The sequence below is a fragment of the Neodiprion pinetum genome, chromosome 4, assembly GCF_021155775.2.
Source record: "Neodiprion pinetum isolate iyNeoPine1 chromosome 4, iyNeoPine1.2, whole genome shotgun sequence".
NCBI lineage: Eukaryota > Metazoa > Arthropoda > Insecta > Hymenoptera > Diprionidae > Neodiprion > Neodiprion pinetum.
In genome coordinates, this window is record NC_060235.2 from 37,613,184 (window position 1) to 37,633,794 (window position 20,611).

General features: G+C 38.3%; 2 protein-coding genes across 8 annotated transcripts in view; one reads left to right on the forward strand and one right to left on the reverse strand.

Moving 5' to 3' along the window:
- LOC124215801 (uncharacterized) overlaps window positions 1-14,481 on the forward strand; it is a 45,429-nt gene extending 30,948 nt beyond the window's left edge. For both annotated transcript variants that reach the window (XM_046619545.2, XM_046619546.2), the window contains exon 3: window positions 212-14,481. In XM_046619545.2, coding sequence (XP_046475501.1) covers window positions 212-3,357 — 3,146 coding nt within the window. In that variant the 3' untranslated portion in view covers window positions 3,358-14,481. The remainder of the gene's footprint in view (window positions 1-211) is intronic.
- A 2,848-nt stretch (window positions 14,482-17,329) lies between these two features.
- On the reverse strand, window positions 17,330-20,243 carry LOC124216255 (cdc42 homolog). 6 transcript variants are annotated; one of them, XM_046620552.1, is made up of 6 exons: window positions 20,155-20,243; window positions 19,311-19,512; window positions 18,875-18,984; window positions 18,327-18,524; window positions 18,091-18,241; window positions 17,330-17,550 (listed from the first exon to the last, which is right to left on the reverse strand). In XM_046620552.1, the coding sequence occupies exons 2-5, from the start codon at window positions 19,486-19,488 to the stop codon at window positions 18,152-18,154; spliced, it is 576 nt and encodes a 191-aa protein (XP_046476508.1). In that variant the 5' UTR covers window positions 19,489-19,512; window positions 20,155-20,243; the 3' UTR covers window positions 17,330-17,550; window positions 18,091-18,151. The 6 variants fall into 6 exon arrangements, with proteins under 6 accessions (XP_046476508.1, XP_046476507.1, XP_046476506.1 ...); XM_046620551.2 differs by having other exon boundaries at window positions 19,311-19,508; window positions 20,035-20,210; XM_046620550.2 differs by having other exon boundaries at window positions 19,311-19,535; window positions 20,035-20,210.
- Between the last annotated feature and the right edge of the window lie 368 nt (window positions 20,244-20,611).

The window sequence follows — 20,611 nt, forward strand, 5'->3', positions numbered from 1 at the left end:
ATTCGTCACAGTTTATAGTTTGAAGGAAACCGAGTTGAATTATTGACAAGGATGTAATTTTCAGTTTGGCACACACGTGGAATCGTCACAAAAAGACACTGAACGTTACATTCTTGCAGTTTATAAATATCGTTCGCACGTGCGCAGGTTTGAACATGCAGGCGAGATACGGAGCAGGTGAGAATGATCGTTACCATTTTTCATGTTCCAGATCTTCATCAGCGTTATCTAGTCGAGACAATCACGATGACAACGGTTACGGAGCGTCGGATCGTTCGCGAATTGGGTGGAGAGGACGGAAACGGTGGTGGTGGCGGTGGTGGTGGTGGTGTCCTCGAGGAGGGCGATAGCGGCGCTAAGAGGGTTTCGGGTATCCTGAAGAACAACAAATTGGCAAACAGCCCGCATTCATCTTCGGACTCAAAGGACGAGGGCTCTGTGCGTTTCGAGGATGTGTCAACACCGCTGGCAAAGCCCGTGAGCGGCGGTGAGGACGAACAACAACAGCAGCAGGATAACGCCGGCGGTAAAGTGGTACACAAGGTGATCGGAGTGGCCGATCTGACGGAGAAGGAATCCGGAGAGGGTGACGCGGCGGAATTGTCCCTGACATTTAAACTCGGAAACGTGTCCTTGGTGTCGAACAGCCTGAAGCCGAATTCCGCGGTCAGGCAGCTCTTTCCCGATCCGAGATTCATATCGCCACCTCCGGCTCCGAGCAAGTCGGTGCTTCCGGTTGGGGTCGAGGACCAGTCGCGGGAGGAGGACGATCCGGAGGGGCAAAAGTTCCTCATCACTACCGAGAGTCTGAGGCTCTTCGACGCCGTGAAGAGGGCGAAGCTGGCTGGCGTCCAGGGCGAGACCGACGCCGAATCGACTACTATACGGAAGACCATAGAGCGCAACGCCCTCAGACGGAGTCTGATATCGAAGTACGAACCGAACGCTAAGAAGAAGAGTCTTAGGTCCAAGGAGTTCACCCTCGAGGAGAGGATTCGCCAGCTTACCTGTCTCGACCTCGACGATCGCGACAACGAGAGCAGCGCTTCCGAGAACACGACCACCGGAGACAGCTGCAGCGAATACCTCGACTTTCCCGTCCGGACGTCGCCCTCCGGCGAAGAGGCCAAGAGCGACTCCTCGTCTCGCTGCGTTTCCGTCACGACGACGGCCGTCTCGTGCACCGTCTCGAACTCCCTGCAGCAGGTGGAAGTCGGTCAGGGAAACAATCCGTCGCCGCAGGGGAACCTGCAGCACCAGTCTACCTACAGAAAGATCACGGACCTGTTCGCCCAGAAGAAGATGGAGGCGGCGCCCGATTCGACGGTTAGGAATCTGCCTGACCTCGGCATCGGGAACAAACTTGGCCAGCAGCCGGGGCGCGAGTATAACAACGGGGGTAAGACTCCGATAGCTAAGATGAACTCGGACGCGCGTAAGCAGTTCTTGGCCAGTCTGGCACCGCTGTCCTGCGTCGCTGGTACGGGGATCGAGAACCGGGAGGATTACTATCAGCTGTCCTCGGCTAAGATGACCGGCTCGGGGAACAGCCGCGACTCGGTAGGCGGCTACAATTCGGACTCGTCCTACAGTCTCGAGGATATCGAAGCCGCGCTTCGGGGCGAGGAGAGGAACTACAGGAACGCCGGTGATCCGCCGGACGTGACGAGGGGAACGCCGACCAGCAACGCCGGCGACGAGGACTCGGCCACCGACGAACTCCTGGCTTTCGTTGAACAGGACAAGACGCGGACGGAACGTATAAAGAAGCGGTACAACGAAGCGGAGGAGACGCAGCAGCAGAACGAGGCCGAGGACGAGGACGACGAGCTCAACGATTACGGGTTCAACCGGCGACCGTCGGTCCGTGGCATAAAACCGAAGTTCGGTTCGACGAACGAGATTCTAAGGCAACTTCAATCCCGCAGCGTCGCGCCCGGTGCGTTGATCGAAGCCGGCAAGGCCGGTTCCCATTTGTCCTGGCCTTCGTATTACAACGAGAACGAGGTAATCGGCGATAAATCATCGTCGAGGATATTCCTCCAGGACGAGGAGGACGACACTTATCACACGATCACCGACGGCAGGGACAGCAGCAACACGATAAATCGTATAAACACGATGCAGCGTCAGATAGACGACATATATCAGACAATCGCCGAGACCGCGGCCAGCGTTCAGGGATCCGTGAACCGCGGTTCTTACCTCGAGAGTACGCTGCCCAGGTCGGTCGTCAGACCTCCGGTTAACGGTGACTGCGGTCAGAGGTACAGCCCGGGGGTTGCGGGGGATCAGCCGAAAATTAACGGTCAGCATCCGCATCCCCTGGGAGCGAGGATGCTGCGAATAGCCGGCGGCGGAGACCCGGGTCAGGGTACGATGTACAACACGCTTCCGGGAAAATCTACCCGGCGTCATACCTTCGGATACCATTGCGAGATCGGCACCGTACCTCCGGGTCTGCAGCAACCGCCGGAGGCGAAGTGTTACCGCACGATGTACCTCCTTCCCTATAACGGAATGTCCGATCCCACCTACCAGAACATCCAGAGAATACTTCCGGCGCATGCCGCGCCTCCCGCGAACTACGCGAACCACGTCGATAGGTATCCCTACCCGAGGAACAATCCCTGCAGGAAAATCGAGGAGCCGTCTACCCGCTATTACGCGGCTCGTCCAGTTTCCGCCAACCCCACGACGGCCTCGCTCTACTCCGCGCAGTCGGCCCAACTTCATCTTCATCTGCATCAGCCGGTCGTCCAGCCGGATGAAATGCGCGTCCCTAACACGCTTCCTCTGCACCACAACGTCCATTCCCTTCATCACCAGCACCAAACTCCGGCCGGTTACGGCCTCCAGTCTGTCCCTTATTCGGCATGCGCCAACCCGGTTGTACAACGTGGCGCTGGTCCCGGGGGAGGGGGTGGAGGTGGAGGAGGATACCATTATCAGCTGCACTTGGGACGCGGAGCAGCCGATGTCCAGACGCAAACCGGGATGATAAACGCCCTGCCACCGCCCTGTTCGAACTCCTCTTCGGCGACATCCTCGCCGATGTGCGCAGCCTACAACAACGCCGGCGTCGTACCGGGCGGTCCTCTTGCCAACAACGCGGTATTGTCGTCGCCGACCAAGATCCAGCAGCACCATCACCATCAGCAACAGCAGCAACGCGCCGCCGTCTGCAACGTCGCCGAACGCGGCGTTCCCGAGGGTGCCGCAAGCGCGCCGTCCCATGATTTTTTGCAGAATAATTCGAGCAACCAGGTTCATGCTCCCGGCCCGATAATCGGACATTCGAACAACGGACCGCCCCCGAATACGCAGAATTCCGTTTACTACGCGATGAACGTTTAGAGAGAGTACGTATATATATTTTGAATATTGGCGAAGACTTTAGAGACGGAGAAAGGGATGGGAGGGAGGGAAAGAAAATTAATAATCTTTCACGATGTTCAGTCTCTCGCGATTGTTGTCTCGATGATGCGGAACCCTATAGCTCTTCACTCAAGTGTAGAGAGCTTGAATGGGACACGATGAGTTTATATATACCTAATGCTATAAAAAAGAATCGTCTCCATCGGACGGATTTTATACCGGGTATATATGTACACTACACTGTTGTTGGATCTTTTGCCCGCGTGGTTCCTCTTGAATGAGTATTGTAGTAGGTATGTAATCTTATCACATATACACATACATGTACAATGAAGAGAATTGCCCCCGTTATCTATATGCGATGTGGGCGATTTAAAGGTAGGTGCGTATGTACCTAATATATAATATACAAATTACGATTACGATTATTATCTTATATACGTATACGTATACGTATTGTATGTATGTACTCGCGTATTATATGTATAGAAATGACATGCCTGCCGGAGCATGACGGAAAACCAAGGAAATTGTTAGAGAGATTATTCAGATCTTGTTCTATGACTATACGCTGATATACGTGCATGGATGATGATCGCTCAGTCAACGATCCAAGGACGAATTGAAGATCGAAAGAAAAGTACTTCGGTACGATGAAGAGTATTATGTACCTATATACATATATATTATATATAAATATATTTAATTAACCTCGCTACACGAAGCATGATGAAAAAGAAAAACTGAAAACGAAACATATTATACGTATATGAAAAAAATGGCGTGTTCTTTTGGGATCTTCCAAGAGCATTGTCATCCTTCTTTATCTGATATTGCTGGAGAGATTTTAAATAGAATTCGGTGAGATTGGTGCATCCGCGAAGGAATCGGCGAAATAATAAATTCAGTATAATTAAATAAGGAACGAGGAATACAGACGTCCCCGGAAGTGGAGATCGCTTCTCATTTGATGTTTCTAATCCTTATTGATATTCCTAATTCACTTCATCGCGCGGCGGATGAGACTTCGGGTTTCCGTTCGTTGTCTTTTATTGTCCGGACGAATCAATATGCAGCTCATGTATCGTTGTTAAAATTTCAAAATGGAAACTACTCTTTGAATCCCATTTGTGCACGATGTTGTCGAATTTTCTTTAAATTTCCTGGATTACAAGCGTCTGGTGAAGATTCATCGACGTACTGTGAAAATCAATTCCTCGAGTCATCCTTGCTTTGCATCAAACGTATCGCGAATTCAATGGTCATTTATATCTTATACATTGAAATCAGTTTTACTTGAATCAATCGAACTGCGTTAAAGTGAATGAGCTTTTCGCAAATTGTAAATGTTTCGTTCCCCGTTCCTATGTTTCTTTTTTCTCTTCGTGCAACAGGATTTATATGTATATTGTATATTATATATTGCGCGATTGATATGCGGTACATGTATTACAATCCATAGAACGGAGGTATATGGATCAAGGACTTGAGAAGTGATAAACAAAAATGGCAGCTAATCTAAGGTTGTTGTAGAGTAAGTTATTAATATCGCCGAGTGCAATGCGGAATTATTCACGGTACTTAACGGACGGCCAACTGTCTTAATATCATTTAACATCCCAAGAGAACATCTCGCGATCATCCAGCTCTTTGCTCTCTACTTCACCTTATCCGTATAGCATTAAATGAATGATAAAAACTTCGTTTCAAAGTATTGTTTTTAATTTAAACTTCGAATAGCCAAAGTATACAGGTTTGGTTTCCAAAGGGTGAAAAATATCTATCGATAACCGTGATCGGTTTCATGAGAATTGCTAATTATCTCGTACTGTAATGTACTAATTACCATGAAAACTATGCACCGCAGTACCCAACCATCTTTTGTAAATCGCGTTTGCGTGTGAAATGTGATTTACCCAGATACAATGCCGTTCCGATCTCTGTATCGGTTCCGCCCCAAGGCAAAATTAGAACACGATATATCTTAATTAAGGGAATACATATGTGCATATTTGAAGGGATGATATTTTTCAAGCACCGATTTGTCTTCAACGATATTTTCAACCATAATTTATGTCCGTCACATTTGTAGTCTAATTTCTAGTAGTAGGTAAGTAGTTGGCTATAAAGTAGAAATTCAGGCTTTCCGTGTAATGAGTATATGCTTGCGCATTCAGTTACATCATTGGCATACATATTCCAATTCTTCATTTTAATACGAGTATCAAAAAACAAAAAAAAAAAAAAAAAGTTTTTCCGGACTATGCTTACTTCTAAAAAAAAAAAAAAATATCAAGCCGTTCCAATGTGATTCTACAGTTGTGAAAATATTTGCTCGAGAAACTTTTATTTTAAGTACCGGGCCTTGAAACATAACACTCTTTCGATTTGTATATATGCGTATGCGTGTAATTAACAGGTACGTGACTCCCCCCTTCCAAGCGGTAAATGAATGATCGGTAATTACGCCGAGTCCAGGAAAGGTGGAATCGAACCGACAGACGTAAAACGAAACCGAAGTACATTTTCAACGCGTACATGCACCTGTGTATGAAATTGTGGGCATGATATTCCATATTCAAGTGGATCCGTGTACGTGTATCGCAGCAGTGTATACGGGCAGCGAGTATCACATTTCTCGATCGGATGTAGCGTGTATATATATGCATGTACACGCTAAAGCGAAGTAGAAAAGCATAACGACGCAAATAGGTATGTAGTACATACGTCGGTAGGTGTAATAATATACCGAGTTCTCTGCAAGCAGATAGTCGACGCGCAGGGTATGAAAAGGCAGTCTAATTAACAAAATAGTAACCAAAGTTAATTATTATATTATTTGTGTTATTTTTACTTTTAATTTTATCCTTATTATTATATTAAATTATATCGCATTAGAGTCCGTACTAAAAGCAAATATTTATATGTTTTTATTATTTTTACATATACTCTAGTATAATTTCGAGGATTATAATTATTATTATAATAATAATTATTATTATTACTTTATTGTGTAAATGAGGTATGCAAATACACATATCAGGTATAGAATCATATTACATGCGATGTACCATTGTAAACTCATATTGTCTTCAAGATACGCAAATACATAAACGGACGCAACAACGAGACATTTAAATACATACGTATAGTGTAATAATTACGTTTTTCGTTCGAAATAAAACGGTAAATATTTATTATTAATATTATTATCGTTATCATTATTATTGTATTATTTTCTAAACTTTATTTTCACGTCTCGATTATAATATTGTATGTACAACGGATATTATATTTTTACTCTTATTTATTTTTTTTACAGAGAGAAATAGAGAGAGAGAGAGAGAGAGAGAGAGAGAGAGAGAGAGAGAGAGAGAGAGAGAGAGAGAGAGAGAGAGAGAGAGAGCGATATTAAAAAAAAATTCAAAACGTGAATTATATATATATAAAAATATATAAATGAAATAAATGCGTAACTATAGTAAATATTTACTGAATTCGGAATTGATTATCTAGAGGCGAGTGGACGCTTGACATTTGAAATATTAAAAACACGTGTGCAAACTCTGCAGTCTGAAAGTAGGTAAACGATAGATGGAGGGAGGGTCGGTTGGTGCAGTAGGATGAATATTATATTGTCATGTATGTAGAATACTTATACATTGTAGGGCACGCGTTAAAAAAGTGTTACGCGCCACATATAATATGGAAAATCACATTCTCTCTAATAAACGAAGAGTCGTCGTTAACGTTTAGAAAATATAGCCAAGTACATAAACATATATATATATATATACATAAAATATTTCGAATTAGAGAGTATATAATCTACTATTCAAAACGTCTTTGAAATGACAACAAAGAGTCCAAAAGGATAGAAACAAAAAAAAAAAAAAATGTCTATATTTATACCATTGTTCATGCAATATCCAATGCCGTTTGACAAATTTTGGTACGCCCATTAACGTATCACTTAATTTGTATAAAAAGCGAGGAATTCTGAACTATCGAAGACTGCAATAATCATCACACTGGCCTATTATACATATATTTAATAATGTATCGACAAGTATTATAATTGTTACACATACGTGAAACCTTATATATACATTCACCGACGTTTTCATCTTGAGAGAAACAGAATCATCACTTTACACAAACTTTTAGATGTAACGATAGCTTTCATTTATACATAGGTGAATATTTTTCTGAGTTACCTTCAATTTATTATTATTATTATTATTATTATTATTATTATTATTATTATTATTTTATTATTACATTGAACCTCATTCCAAAGATTCACTTTTACGTTAAGATTTATGTGTATTTGATTTAAAAAAAACAAAAATTTTTTTGGTATTCATAATTATGACATACTTATGTGGTAAATATAATCGTTATTGTTTATTTGTTTTCTTCTTATCATTTTTGCAACACATTTATTGTCAGGATTTAATGTTACGCCACCTTGCTTATAACTAGTGAATTTATCATATTGCTTTATATTGATTTTAAGCGACATCAAGCGACGAGACGTCGCGGTTTTGGGGGTGGAACAGGGTACCGTAGATATATGTATGGCGTTATATGTACACCACAGGTTTGTCGGGTAAAACCTAATTAAGAATTAACCGTATAAATCCAGTTCTCGTTTCATCATTACCAGGTCTTAGGCTTACCTCGGGCCCAAGTTTGTGTTAGACCTCGCAGTTTGGTTATTATTTGTTTTTTTTTTTTTTTTTTTTACATTTATTTTCTCAAGCAGAATCACAAAATAACGCATTAGAGAATTATACTTGGAATTCTCGCGAGTGATTATAATTAGGGTTTCCGAATCGATTCATCCGAGAACGAGAACGAGCGGGAACGAGACTCGTGTATGTGCAAAAGCTCGAAGGATTTCCGAGAGGATTTACGCTATCGATTTTGGTATTATCGCCGGATAACGTTGTCAATACCATTATCATTGTTACAGTTTCAGCCATGTTTTCGAGTTGGAGAAGGGATGATATAGGTAGGTTATTAAAATCTTACCGCGGGTAGTTTCACTGCAGAGGTTGCAGGTCTTGAAATGGATTGAAAATCATTGACTTTAATACAGAGGGTATGCAATGTAAATATCTGTGAAACGCATTACACTCAATCCGAATGATCACACAAAAATCGCACTATACCAAATTGAAGCGTTACTTATCGTTAGCGATCAGAGGATCTGGTTTTTGTACTTGGGAAAAAAAAGAAGAATTTCATTTATTGTCACCAGATATCCGTCGATTTGATGCCGAAAAAACGGGTCCACGCTTTTAGTCCTCGTGTTCAAGAGCATTTTCTGACGTCCGATAACATAACGGGTGTATAAAAGATGCGAAGAATTAGAAAAATATCCGGGTAAATATCATCTTCGCCGCGTTACTTTATATCCAGTCGAACCTGACGAACTCTGCCTTTTCTTAATTCCTAACGATCAGTGATTGCTCAACATCGCGTGCGGACGTAAAAGGCGGGATATATAGTGGTTTGTTTTTCAAAATGTATAATAATTCGAAGAGCTGCAGGGTATAACTCGAAGTTTACTACCTAAGTCTGCGATTAATCTGGCCCCACGCACATTCTAGAAGAGTGGGCGTCGTATATTGTAAAGCCGCGGTAAACACGCATGTTTGATGCATAAATTATTACACGCTTGCATGTGTGTAAAACGCTTCGGCCATGCGGGTTATAATTTCTCCTCAAACATCGCCCGACACCATTCGCGAATCTTTCTCGTATCTTCTTAAGATTAGCACGATTCGTGTGGGATATAAAAGTAAATCGCAGACGATATCATTCATACATGTGTTCCGATACAGGCATAATTAATTGCAACTAAATTCTGCAAACCGAATTCTCACTACGGCGGCATTCATTGGGCGCGAAATCGTAACTGAACCCACTCGAACCGTCATTTTGTTTGCCGAAAAATATAGCGTTCGATAATTTATGACCGCTGGAATTGATCGTATATTATACACCCGAAATGAAATCGCCATCTTGATTTTGCACTGCAGACTGATTGTGAGAGAAATTTTTAGTTCCGGTTACCGGTCAGTCCTTAACTATTTTCATTTTTCACCACAATCGAAATATATAGTTCTAGGTACGAAATGAAAATTAACTTTGTAGCTTTTACCGGACAGTCTGGTATCCGTTACTATTCTTTCTCATAACGATCACTGTTGCTACATTTTCTTGCAACTGTTGCGAAAATTTAATGCTTGTGCAACGATAAATTGACGTTAAAGCCTTATTTAACTAAAAACAATAGAGTGAACCGAACGAACTGATTTTGCGTTGCAGTAACCAAAAAAGGATCGACAATAGCGCAAAATTGTTACGCGTACCTCGTTTTTCGTAATTCCAGTAATATTCAAACAGTTTTCTTAACGATACCTGTTTCATTGAATTTTTCTAGTTACCGTAACAAATGAAATTTTTCTCAGTCTAGCATTTCTAATCGAACACCTTTTTCTACTTTCAACCAAGTTTACAGCTGGTGTACTCTGTTTTATGACAGGAATGTCTTTCCGTTATCGAGAATGCACTTGTACGCATTTTCACTGTATACGGTTACCTTTACAGACTATCCGAATAACCGTAGGATCCGAGTTTCTAAATTAACCGTTCAGTAAAATACTAAACTTACAAGTTTAAGACTACAAGATTAATTGTGTTTAAGAAATGAAGAATTTTATCGGTTTGTATCGGCGTTGCATACGTTATAATCAAGTACACGGATATGAAGCCATTATTCGAAATCTGTATACATACCTTAATACTTTTGGGCTCTGTTTGCTGAAAGATTTTGCAAAACTAGTTAGAAATACGATTTCGATTCGATCCAGTTTGCGCACTATACTCCTTCACGATCCCGTGCATCTTATACTGTAATTTCCGGCTAGATAACGCGGAGAAGCAAAGACGGTAAATAGGCAGGTGAGAAATGAGGGAAAACGTCACCATTTGCATGCCTGCAGTTATACATAGACAACTTACGCGGGTCGTGGTAAATGGAAAATTTACGGTCCCATCTCCCTCTTTGAAACCTAAATATTGCACGGTGTTAAATTAGGTTCATGGTCGCCGCAGCTGAACCTACCTAATGACACTTAACTTCCGTCTACTTACTTCTTAATTAGGGTCGGAGTGCAAGCTCGAAGACCGAGCCAGTATTATTCGGTCTTTTTTGGCCGAACCGTGTTACATAGAAAGAGTAACCAAACCGAAACCGCAGTCAAAAGGAAATAATTATTCTTAAGAACGGTAAAACAAATAAAGAACCAGGACGATGAATGGATTTCGTCCATGTCAAAGCATCTAGCTAGTTACAAGCAGTGAAAATAATAACACGAGATTTCGCAAGCTCAGTGAGTCTTGGCCGGCATCCCAACTGCGGGAGTGTGGACCGTTGCCAGAAGCATTGGACTTTTCAAATTCTGATAGAAATATGGTAAAGGATTCTCATTTTTTCACTTTATTTAGATTCCTCGCCCCCACCCCCTGTTCTTGTTCTTGTTGTTATTATTATTACTACACTGAGAGAAATTTTTAGTTACGGTTACCGCTCAGTCCTCAACTGTTTTCATTTTTTACCACAACCGAAAAATATAATTCTATAGGTGCAAAATAAAAATTAGTTTCGTAGCTGTTACCGGAAAGTCTGGTATCCGTTACTATTCTTTCTCATTACGATCACTGCTGCTAGATTTTCTTGCAACTGTTGCGAAAATTTAATGCTTGTGCAACGATAAATTGATATTAAAGCCTTATTTAACTAAAAAAGTAGAGTAAACCTCAGAAACTGATTTTACGTTGCATTTAACAAAAAGGATCGACAGTAGCGCCAAATGGTTACGTGTACCTCGTTTTTCGCAATTCTAACAATATTGAAACAGTTTTTTTAACGATACCTGATTTACTGAATTTTTCTAGCTACTGTAACAAATGAAATTTTTCTCAGTGTACTGTTTAGTCGCACGTACCGAGGCCTTTGCGGTTCAGAGCTTCGTTTTGTTTATATATAATTGTAAGAATATTGCGGATACATTACAAACTGTGACAAAGTTCGAGATTATTCACACTTATTCGGCAATGCGGCTTCTGTGTTCTTATCATACACATACCTACACATGTAATAATTTTCATCATAGAAAAGAAAAACTTAAATAATACTACATTGTGATGTGAATTCAAAGAAACCAGGTATAACATGCACAAACTACATTATATAACAGGATATAAACCTATGCATATACATATAGGGCCTTGTCGCAGGCTTATCCTGCGCCAAGTGTAATAGTTGTAACGATAATATATTATAACATTTATAGTAATAAGAATAATTCGAGAAAACATAATAATGTGTATGAAAAGACAAAAAAAAAAAAAAAGCAAAAAAAAAAACAAAAAAACTGTATCTCATAATACATTATAATACCGTATAACTTTGTTACTTCATAATATTATAGAAAAAGAGAAAATAGAATTTGGGACCTTCCGTAGAGATATGATACTCTTGTAATAAATCCGATTCTGGGGAGTGTAGGCGAAAGGGCGAAACAAACATGCAGCATTACATACATATATATATTATATATGTGTGTGTGTGTAATTCTTGATTTACTTTTTCTTATCGCCCGTACCTTGTATACCATATAAACAGTATGTTGTATTAGTAAACCCTTGGAAAACGAGATTTAGTTGGATACACCTTCAAAGCGACATCTCACATTGGCGAGTAAGAGAGAATTATTGATTCAATTTACTGCAAACTCTTCAAAAGGAACACCTTTGATCTTAGCCCCGCAGCGAACCCGTTCCCCCCCACACAGAATCTGTATAACACTACACGCATACACAAGTTTAGTGTGAAATGAAAAAATATAATAGAAACCAACAACATTTTACTAGGTGATATTATAATTAGAGTAAGAAAAAATATTGCGTCATGCCTGATCGTACGAAAGGTATTATTTTATCTACTACTTAAATTATAAGTATAATTGTAAGCGTATAATGTTAAATACACCATAGTTATATACTCGTTCGTCAATGTGGGTAAATGGTGTGTTAGGTTTTCAATCATCTGTAGTGAATCCTCGATATATATACATATATATGCATATTATATATATATTAAAGTATGATATCCGTATAACTAACATGTATTTGAAAATATGCATGGATGGATGCGACGTGTAAGGGAATCTTTCCTGAAAAAATTTTCCCAGTAGAATGATGGCTAGTTTGAATTACCGGTGTGTTACCCGTTTATATAGTATATTATGATGAATATAAGGAGTTGAGGCAATGAAAAAAAATTACTTAGTGAATAACACATTTATTACAGATAAATCGGATAATTAGAAGACCTTTGATGCACGGTGAAGTTTTTCTCTTTATACGCGACTGCAGATTTGTGCTTACTTGAATCGTATAGTTATATACGGTAAAACCGTATTACACGGTGCCAACTTTAGTTTAATCTTGTTTTAAAGATTTGGATTTTGTGAGAATTACCATGTGTTATTAATAACAATTATTGTTATTATTGCATTGTTATATATATATATATATATACATATATATATATACTTATATACATACAGTAATCTAAAAGGTGCCAAAAATTTCATTAGTGGGGTGAATTATTATACGGGGGGTTGAAAAGGGAAAAATTGCCCAGAGAAGCCTGATGTTGAATTTCGTCTGCTTTTTTTTTTTTTTTTTTTTTAATGAATTTCAATTAACACACTGCAGACGCAAATGCGTCCGTCGGTTAATCAAGTACTTTATATAGTCTTTGACTTTATGGTACGGTATATATGAGACGTTTAATAACTGCCGTTTACCTAAACTGATATTACCTCCAGTACAACTAATCACAGACAATAATTGACCGACGGTCGTTTAACTAATTGCTTGCTTGTTATATGAAAAAAAAAAAAAATATTTGTATTATAGAATTATTTCTCGATGTTGTTTACTTATTTCTAAGGCAATCCTTGTTCCACGTGCTGAGATGATTTCATACAGGGCAACCGATAAGATCGTGCGTTGCATACTAAATTTAACGAAAAAGAGAAGATTTCTTTTTGTAACAGCGTACAAGCTAGTCAAGAAGCAACAAAGAAAAATTAAGAAAAATGATTGAACAATACCAGAAATTTTATCGTTCAACCTGACGTAGATATACCTAGACAATTTTTAAAGTTACCGTCATCGGAAAAGCAAACGACGAATTTTTGTATACTTTCCGAGGCGGGAGATGTACGGCACAGTGTCCGATTTTAATTCATATTTTTCTTGCTCTTTATTACATAGAAATTACAATAAATCTACGACGTATAGAAAGGATGGAAAGTTCTACTGTCATTGTGATAATATCTGGCAATGAGTCCTTATCACAGCCCTTAGTGTGATGCAATTGTAATTGTATCTTCAAGTATACAATTATATTAATTAATACACTTTTGAATAATTATGTATCATTTACAAGACATTTTAGACGTTATATAAACTATACGTATACTTACGCGTGGGGCAAATATATGATGACCAAGGAAAACGTTGTTCAATCGAGATTTCAGTGGAAATGTAACGAACGTCTGTTAAAGGTAGTGATTATTACATAACATCTAATAGCTTACGATTAAATTTTACCGTACGTTAAGCTGTATGCGTATAATATATGTATACATATATATTTATATATATGTATTATACATATGCAGGCACATAATAGAGCAATTCAGATATTCTATGATTTATTGTATTATGTTATATATATATATTATAGAATATAGAACATTGATATATATTGTTATGTATAAAAATGTTAATTTCAACACGAATCAGATGATGTTACGATCAATGGCCAAAGACGAAATGAGTTGTATATATACATATATATATATATATATATACACAACACAGATGTGTATATACATATATATATGTATATATATATACATACACACATCGACGTACATAAATATATAATATATCCATTTAATTGTTAAATGAAATTTAGTTGTTAGATTGTAAATAAAAGCTTTAAGTATACATACACACGAAAATTGAATGTTGCGTTTAAGAAATCTACTCGATATAAAGCACATGTGACGTGTAAATAAACTGCGGCAGTATTTTCGAATGAAAATTATTTTCAAAGGGAATATAAAATCTTGTGCAATTCTGGCGAATCGGAATACGGGCCCTGTGATCACAAATTTTCCGAGCAAGCTACTCTGCACATAGATTCCACGTTATACATATACGTATATCTACATACCTGAATCGCAACGATGAGAAATGGGAATCACTAGAGTCGGCTTTTCAATAGCCGAAGCCTTAGAAAGCGACGCTTATAGTTGCGGAATGTGGATGTAGGATAATAACGAGTTTCGAGTTGAGTCGAGTCGAGTCATCCCCGAGCATAACGCAGAAAAATGAAAATATGTCAAACTAAACTTCGATACCGGCGAACGATAAATTCCAAGCCCACGTATTGATTCTTTTCGGTTCAACAAATAGTGTAAATTGACGTTGCATAAACGATCAATGCGTGTGTAACATACGTGTTTGATGAAAATATAAGTACTTTGGACGGATAAATAAATGAATAATTTTGCGTAATAATGATAAATGTAACAAGCAATGTTGCCCAAGTAAGTATTTGAAAAATATCTTTGTTTCTTGGCAATTAACGATTCCAGATCACGCAGGTAAGATTTTTTACACTAATAAAGATTATTAATTTTTAATTAATGGCATCTTAATTGCGAATCGAGGTATTTTACAAAGATTAATCATTAGAGGGATATAAAAAAAAAAAAAAAAATGTGACGACAGAAATGGAAATCATAACGAGCAAAGTAATTTAACAGCCACTATCGCACAAATAATTTGTTCTGAATAAAAAGTAGGCTTCCTTTTTAGTTATTCGCATGTATTTGTTTATTAATAATTGCGACAAAAATTGCATGGCATTTTTTTTTTTTTTTACTCAGTGAGGTCGTCTCGTTTTTCTATCGTCCCGATTTTTTGTTTGGTTTTTTTTTCGTTACATAATGGTTATTTACAAATTTGTTAGTATAAATTTTCACGTGATACAGATATTATTAATTATTAGTTGTAATATAGTATATATATAATATATATATATATATATATATATATATATGTACTATGTAGTATACATTGGAAAACATGTGAAACAATTTTTTTTTTCTTCTTGTTCGTCGTTTACATGTTGTTAATTCTGTATAATCAGATATTGGTTATACCTATTTTATACATAGGTTACGTATTGTATAAGTTCACTGCGTTGTGTCAATAAATTACCGTATTCAGTATATCGCATATTGAATACAGATGTTCAGATATGGCGATTTTCATTCCGTTCATCTTCGTTAGTATCTGTAACCTTTTGCTCTCCATCAGATTTATATCAATATATTTTTCAATACTTCACGCGTATATAATCAGTCATTTCAATATACAATTATTTGATAGGATATTTGCCCAAATTACATGCGCATATTGCGTGTCGGCAACGAACAATTGTTACCTGCAGCATTTCATTATTCTTTTTCGCTATAGAGAAAAAATAACAAAAATATAGCGAGAAAAATGAAGAGCATTGATGAATTTATAAATGCATCGCTGACGTGAGAATGTCAAGAATGTGAAGAAAAAGAAAATATACATTTACTTGGCTTGTCGTATTCTTAACATCTTGACTGAGGATTTTCCATCGGAGAAGTGGTCAGAATCCAACAAGCTTAAGGAGGCTCCACCTTTTCTTATGGTGAACCACGGGTATCAATATTTTTTATCAACATGATTTAGTAATTAATTTTTTTTTTCATTAGCTCGTTAGTTGAATTAATTTTCTCGACTAAAAAATGTTGACTCATTGGTTGGAGACATCTTCTGGCGCACTTAGATTGGTATTTTACAAGTGCTAAACCTCCTTAAGTATAAATGTATTAAGATAAGCGTTATAATCGTAATGCGTAAGTATATAAGAAACTTTGAGGATAAATATTGATATTTCTATGAGAAGTGATATATTTATAAATTTTATAATGTACAATGGTATTTATGTATCATGTATAATATGCATTGACGAGTTCAAACTAAACTAATTTCATCATTTTATTATCAAAGTCACGATTTAAAGCGCTGTTTATATAAAGGTAGTCAAGTTACATTTTTATGTAACATGTTTGGGAAAAGAAAGATATTTCACGAAACTTGTATTATATTTTTTTTGAAATTTCGCGTAGTTTTTTAATAACGATTGAATATAGTAACGATTTTAAAGTCCGACTAGGATCGAAATAGGGTATGCAGGAAATGAATAAAATGTGGTAAGACTGAAATTCTCTGTGAGAAAATGCTTCGTAATATTTAAAATATTGGAGTATGATAATTAGTGAAAATAGTGTTATTGGTTTTCTCGTAAATGCACGCGTCGATCACGTAACCGTGTAATTGTGAGTAAGTTATAAGAAATCGATAAGACGAGCGACACTGAATTCAACATTTCTGATTGAACAAAGTTATACAATGCAGATAATATACACGCTGTGTTAGATATAATATACATGATTTATTTAACTTACAAGATACCAGCACGGACGTACGAGGGAAGGGCATTCATAATACACACGCGCGATGTATTAATCGACAACTGAATCGTAGGTGTGTCTCGTCAGTCGTTTTCATTGTGATTCGAATAACGACAAACGCGACAATTATCGTAACTTTCAACGTCAAGTGACAAGTGGACATTAACATTATCACCGGCCGCAAAATTGCTCTATCGGAATCATAACGGAAACGGTAAAATATTCTCTCTGGCGTCCGTGCGCTTTTTGATCAAGAAAAAAACGGATTTACTTAATTGTTTCTTTCATTATTAATTTATTAAAAAATTCACATTAGTAACTTATTATTAAAAATGCCTTATTGATTACTCAATATTAGAGTGGCGTGGCTCCCTATTTAGAACTCATGGAGGATTACTCCCGTCCAGGATGGCTGTTTCATTTCATGTTTATGTGTTTATTGTTTTTGTTTTTATAGGATCATGAAAGGTATTCACATTTAATACCGTAGTCCATCCTAAACAAAAAGTAATTCATTATCTCACGAAGGATATTAATCTATCTTACCTGAGTATGGTTACCCTCAAATATATATCTAAATATTATGTATAATGTATAATGCGTGTTTGTAAACTAATTGCACTATAAACGTTCAGTGTTACATTTTTTTTCATTTTTTTTTATTTCTTTTTATAAATCGGAAAATACTGTCTCTTCCTCAATCTGAAGCAGCCTGACGAATACAAATCAGGCAATGCAGGGGGCCCGTCTTTGTCTCAAATAATTTGATAATCCTAGCCAACATCTGTTCCCCGTGAAAATTATTTCCATCGTTTTTCCGGAGAACCATTTTATTCCTAACATTCATATACTCATTCTTGATAAACTTGTGAATTATGATGCCAAGACGTATTTAGCAAGATTGCTGTTCATTTTGAATACATAAATACCTAAGCGTCTGGTTCCTTGGAATATCTTATGCCAATTGATCAATGGATACAGCATATATTGTTCAAGGCCTGTACCATTCTATTTTGATAGTATATTTAAAACTTACAATGTCGGGCACTATCAGCCGTGCTCGCGTAGTAGTGGGATGGAGATTAAAAATATCCTCCCTACAAAAGGACACACTTTCTTCTCCTAACAGGTTCTGGAGGTTCAAGTGCAGCCAGGATTGCTTCATCGAACACGTTCTTCAATCCTTTCTGTTTATGTACAATGTGAATATTTTAGTTTTACAAATACATGAGGATTGACGAGATTTTATTATGAATGTTGAATGACACATACTTGCGTTAGAGCACTGCACTCGACGTATTTCACAGCCTTAAGCTCCTTGGCCAACTTTTCTCCTTGTTCTCCTGTTATCGGTTTTTGTTTATTTTTTGCAAGCTTTTCAATAGTTACTGCATCATCTCGCAAATCGATTTGTGTTCCGACCAATAGGAAAGGCGTCTTCTGACAGTGGTGCGTTATCTCTGGTACCCACTGATAAGACATAAGTACATGTTATTATTTTCAAATACACTCACCGGACAATATCAATAAAACGTATATTCTTGTCTATAAGTATTCGAGTATCGTGTAATTCACAAATACTGGAGAGCCTCGACAAAACTGCAAGTAGCGACAACATTTTATATGAATTATAAAGCCGATAATATTCGATACTGAGCAACAATCTGAGAAGTCTTTTTGCATCATAGTTGGGGTAAATTTTGATTTAAATGTCACTGCAAACATTTCAGGGTTGGCTACCGGTTCTGTTTTTTCGCATCAACTAAAAGCTTGCTATGACTCTGATATTCGTAAGAAGAGAATGAAAAAAAAATTCATACCTTCTCTTTAACATTTTCAAATGAAGATGGGGAGACGACTGAAAAACAAACTAGAAACACATCCGTTTGAGGATAACTCAGTGGTCGTAGTCTGTCATAATCCTCTTGGCCTGTAAAATAATGAAATTTGTGTTCGTATAAGCATTGAATAATCGGGAAAGTGATTTAGTGGCATAATTGAACATCGGTATTATAAATTTCTAACAAAAACTTGCTTTGAACAATATTTCAGTATCATTTTATCCATGGTAATCTATAGAACTTTTTGTAAACAAAGTTTCTCAGCAATTATTGATTTGTTTCCAATTGTGAATCTTCAAATCTAGTCAAAAATTTATCCTTCCAAAATCTGCCGTGTGAAGAACGATTCGGAACAAAAATTTCAAAATGCACTACAATTAACCAATAGAGAAATGAAGTTTGAAGTAATACTCACCAGCGGTATCAAATAATCCCAAGGTATATGGTTCTCCACCGATCATAACCGTAACTGCATAATTATCGAATACAGTTGGCACATACTCGGAGGGGAATTTATTTGTGGTGTACGAAATAAGGAGGCAAGTTTTACCCACGGCTCCATCACCGACCACAACACATTTTATTGTCTGCATTTTTGTCTTCTCGCTCTTTGCTACCTGTCAATAGACCGAATCATGAACTGGAATTTGGAATAGATAAGATATAAGTCTACTAAACCGTGCTTACAGGCAGTTTAGGAATTCGAAGGGTGATTCAGAGATGAAATAAAGGCAGAAATAAAAAACAAATGGGGTGGTGAATAGACAAACAGTGTAGGGGAAAAAATAAAATAAAATAGGTTTCCGCGTGACAGGACTGACTAATGCTTGAAATTGCCACACAGCTGAGGAGGACGTACAATCATGTGAGCAACTCTCCTATACGTGAGATAGTAATAGAGTTAGGGGATAGCAATGCGATTGTCACGAATTATTGCATGCGTATTCATTACGAGCTGTGATTAAGTATAGAAATGAGAGGGAGATTGCGGAGTAGTTCCGGGAGGCTGAGACGCCGCTTGTGTACATCGGTTAAACCGAGGTTCTAATTGGAGAAAAATACGCATATGCATGGTGAATGTGTTTTTAGAGTGGCCATTTTGCTGGGTACAGGTACATTGTCAATTCCGGTCAACGAACCTAGGCTTGTACCGAAGTCAGATGTAACCAACGTCTCGTATGCAGTTGTGATATTGTTACGCTACACGCCCGACGCTGCGGGGCGGTTGATATTTGATCAAGTAAATCCGAAAAACTCACAAGTAACTGGGCGTCGACAACACTTCACTGTCAGAAGACTATGTTCTTCATAAGAGAAGAAACTTTGGAAGAGAAATGGGCGCCGATCGGGTTTGCCAACTTCGCGCCATCTGGTGGGATTACTGTGAGTCAGGCGCGATGACGTCATCGGCTAACTGTGGCGAGAATAGCAAAGACCGTACATCCGCTCGCATCATCGTTTGCAGAAAAGGCCTGTGCTTGTAATAGAAAACGATTATCATTCGACCTAGTGGTTACAGTTTCAGCGTTGACTGAAGAATATAAAGACGGATACCCCTAGGTAAATTTTTGTGACCAGTTTTCGGCGGGCAAGTGGGCCCAGGTGGGCCTGGGAGCTTAGGAGGGTTTGTTCTATCGACTCTACCTAACGGGCTCGCACCGACATTTGTAGCAGTCAAAGTTGTGTCGGTATGGAAGCTTGAGAATGAGTCGGTAC

What these genes read in the sequence shown, in the direction of transcription:
- LOC124216255 (XM_046620552.1), bottom strand. Translation starts at nt 19,488, where the DNA reads ATGCAGACAATAAAATGTGTTGTGGTCGGTGATGGAGCCGTGGGTAAA. An exon ending in GGGATTATTTGATACCGCTG is followed by an intron (nt 18,985 to 19,310) that starts GTGAGTATTACT and finishes ATTATTTTACAG; the next exon opens with GCCAAGAGGATTATGACAGA. An exon ending in TTGAAAATGTTAAAGAGAAG is followed by an intron (nt 18,525 to 18,874) that starts GTATGAATTTTT and finishes ATGTCTTATCAG; the next exon opens with TGGGTACCAGAGATAACGCA.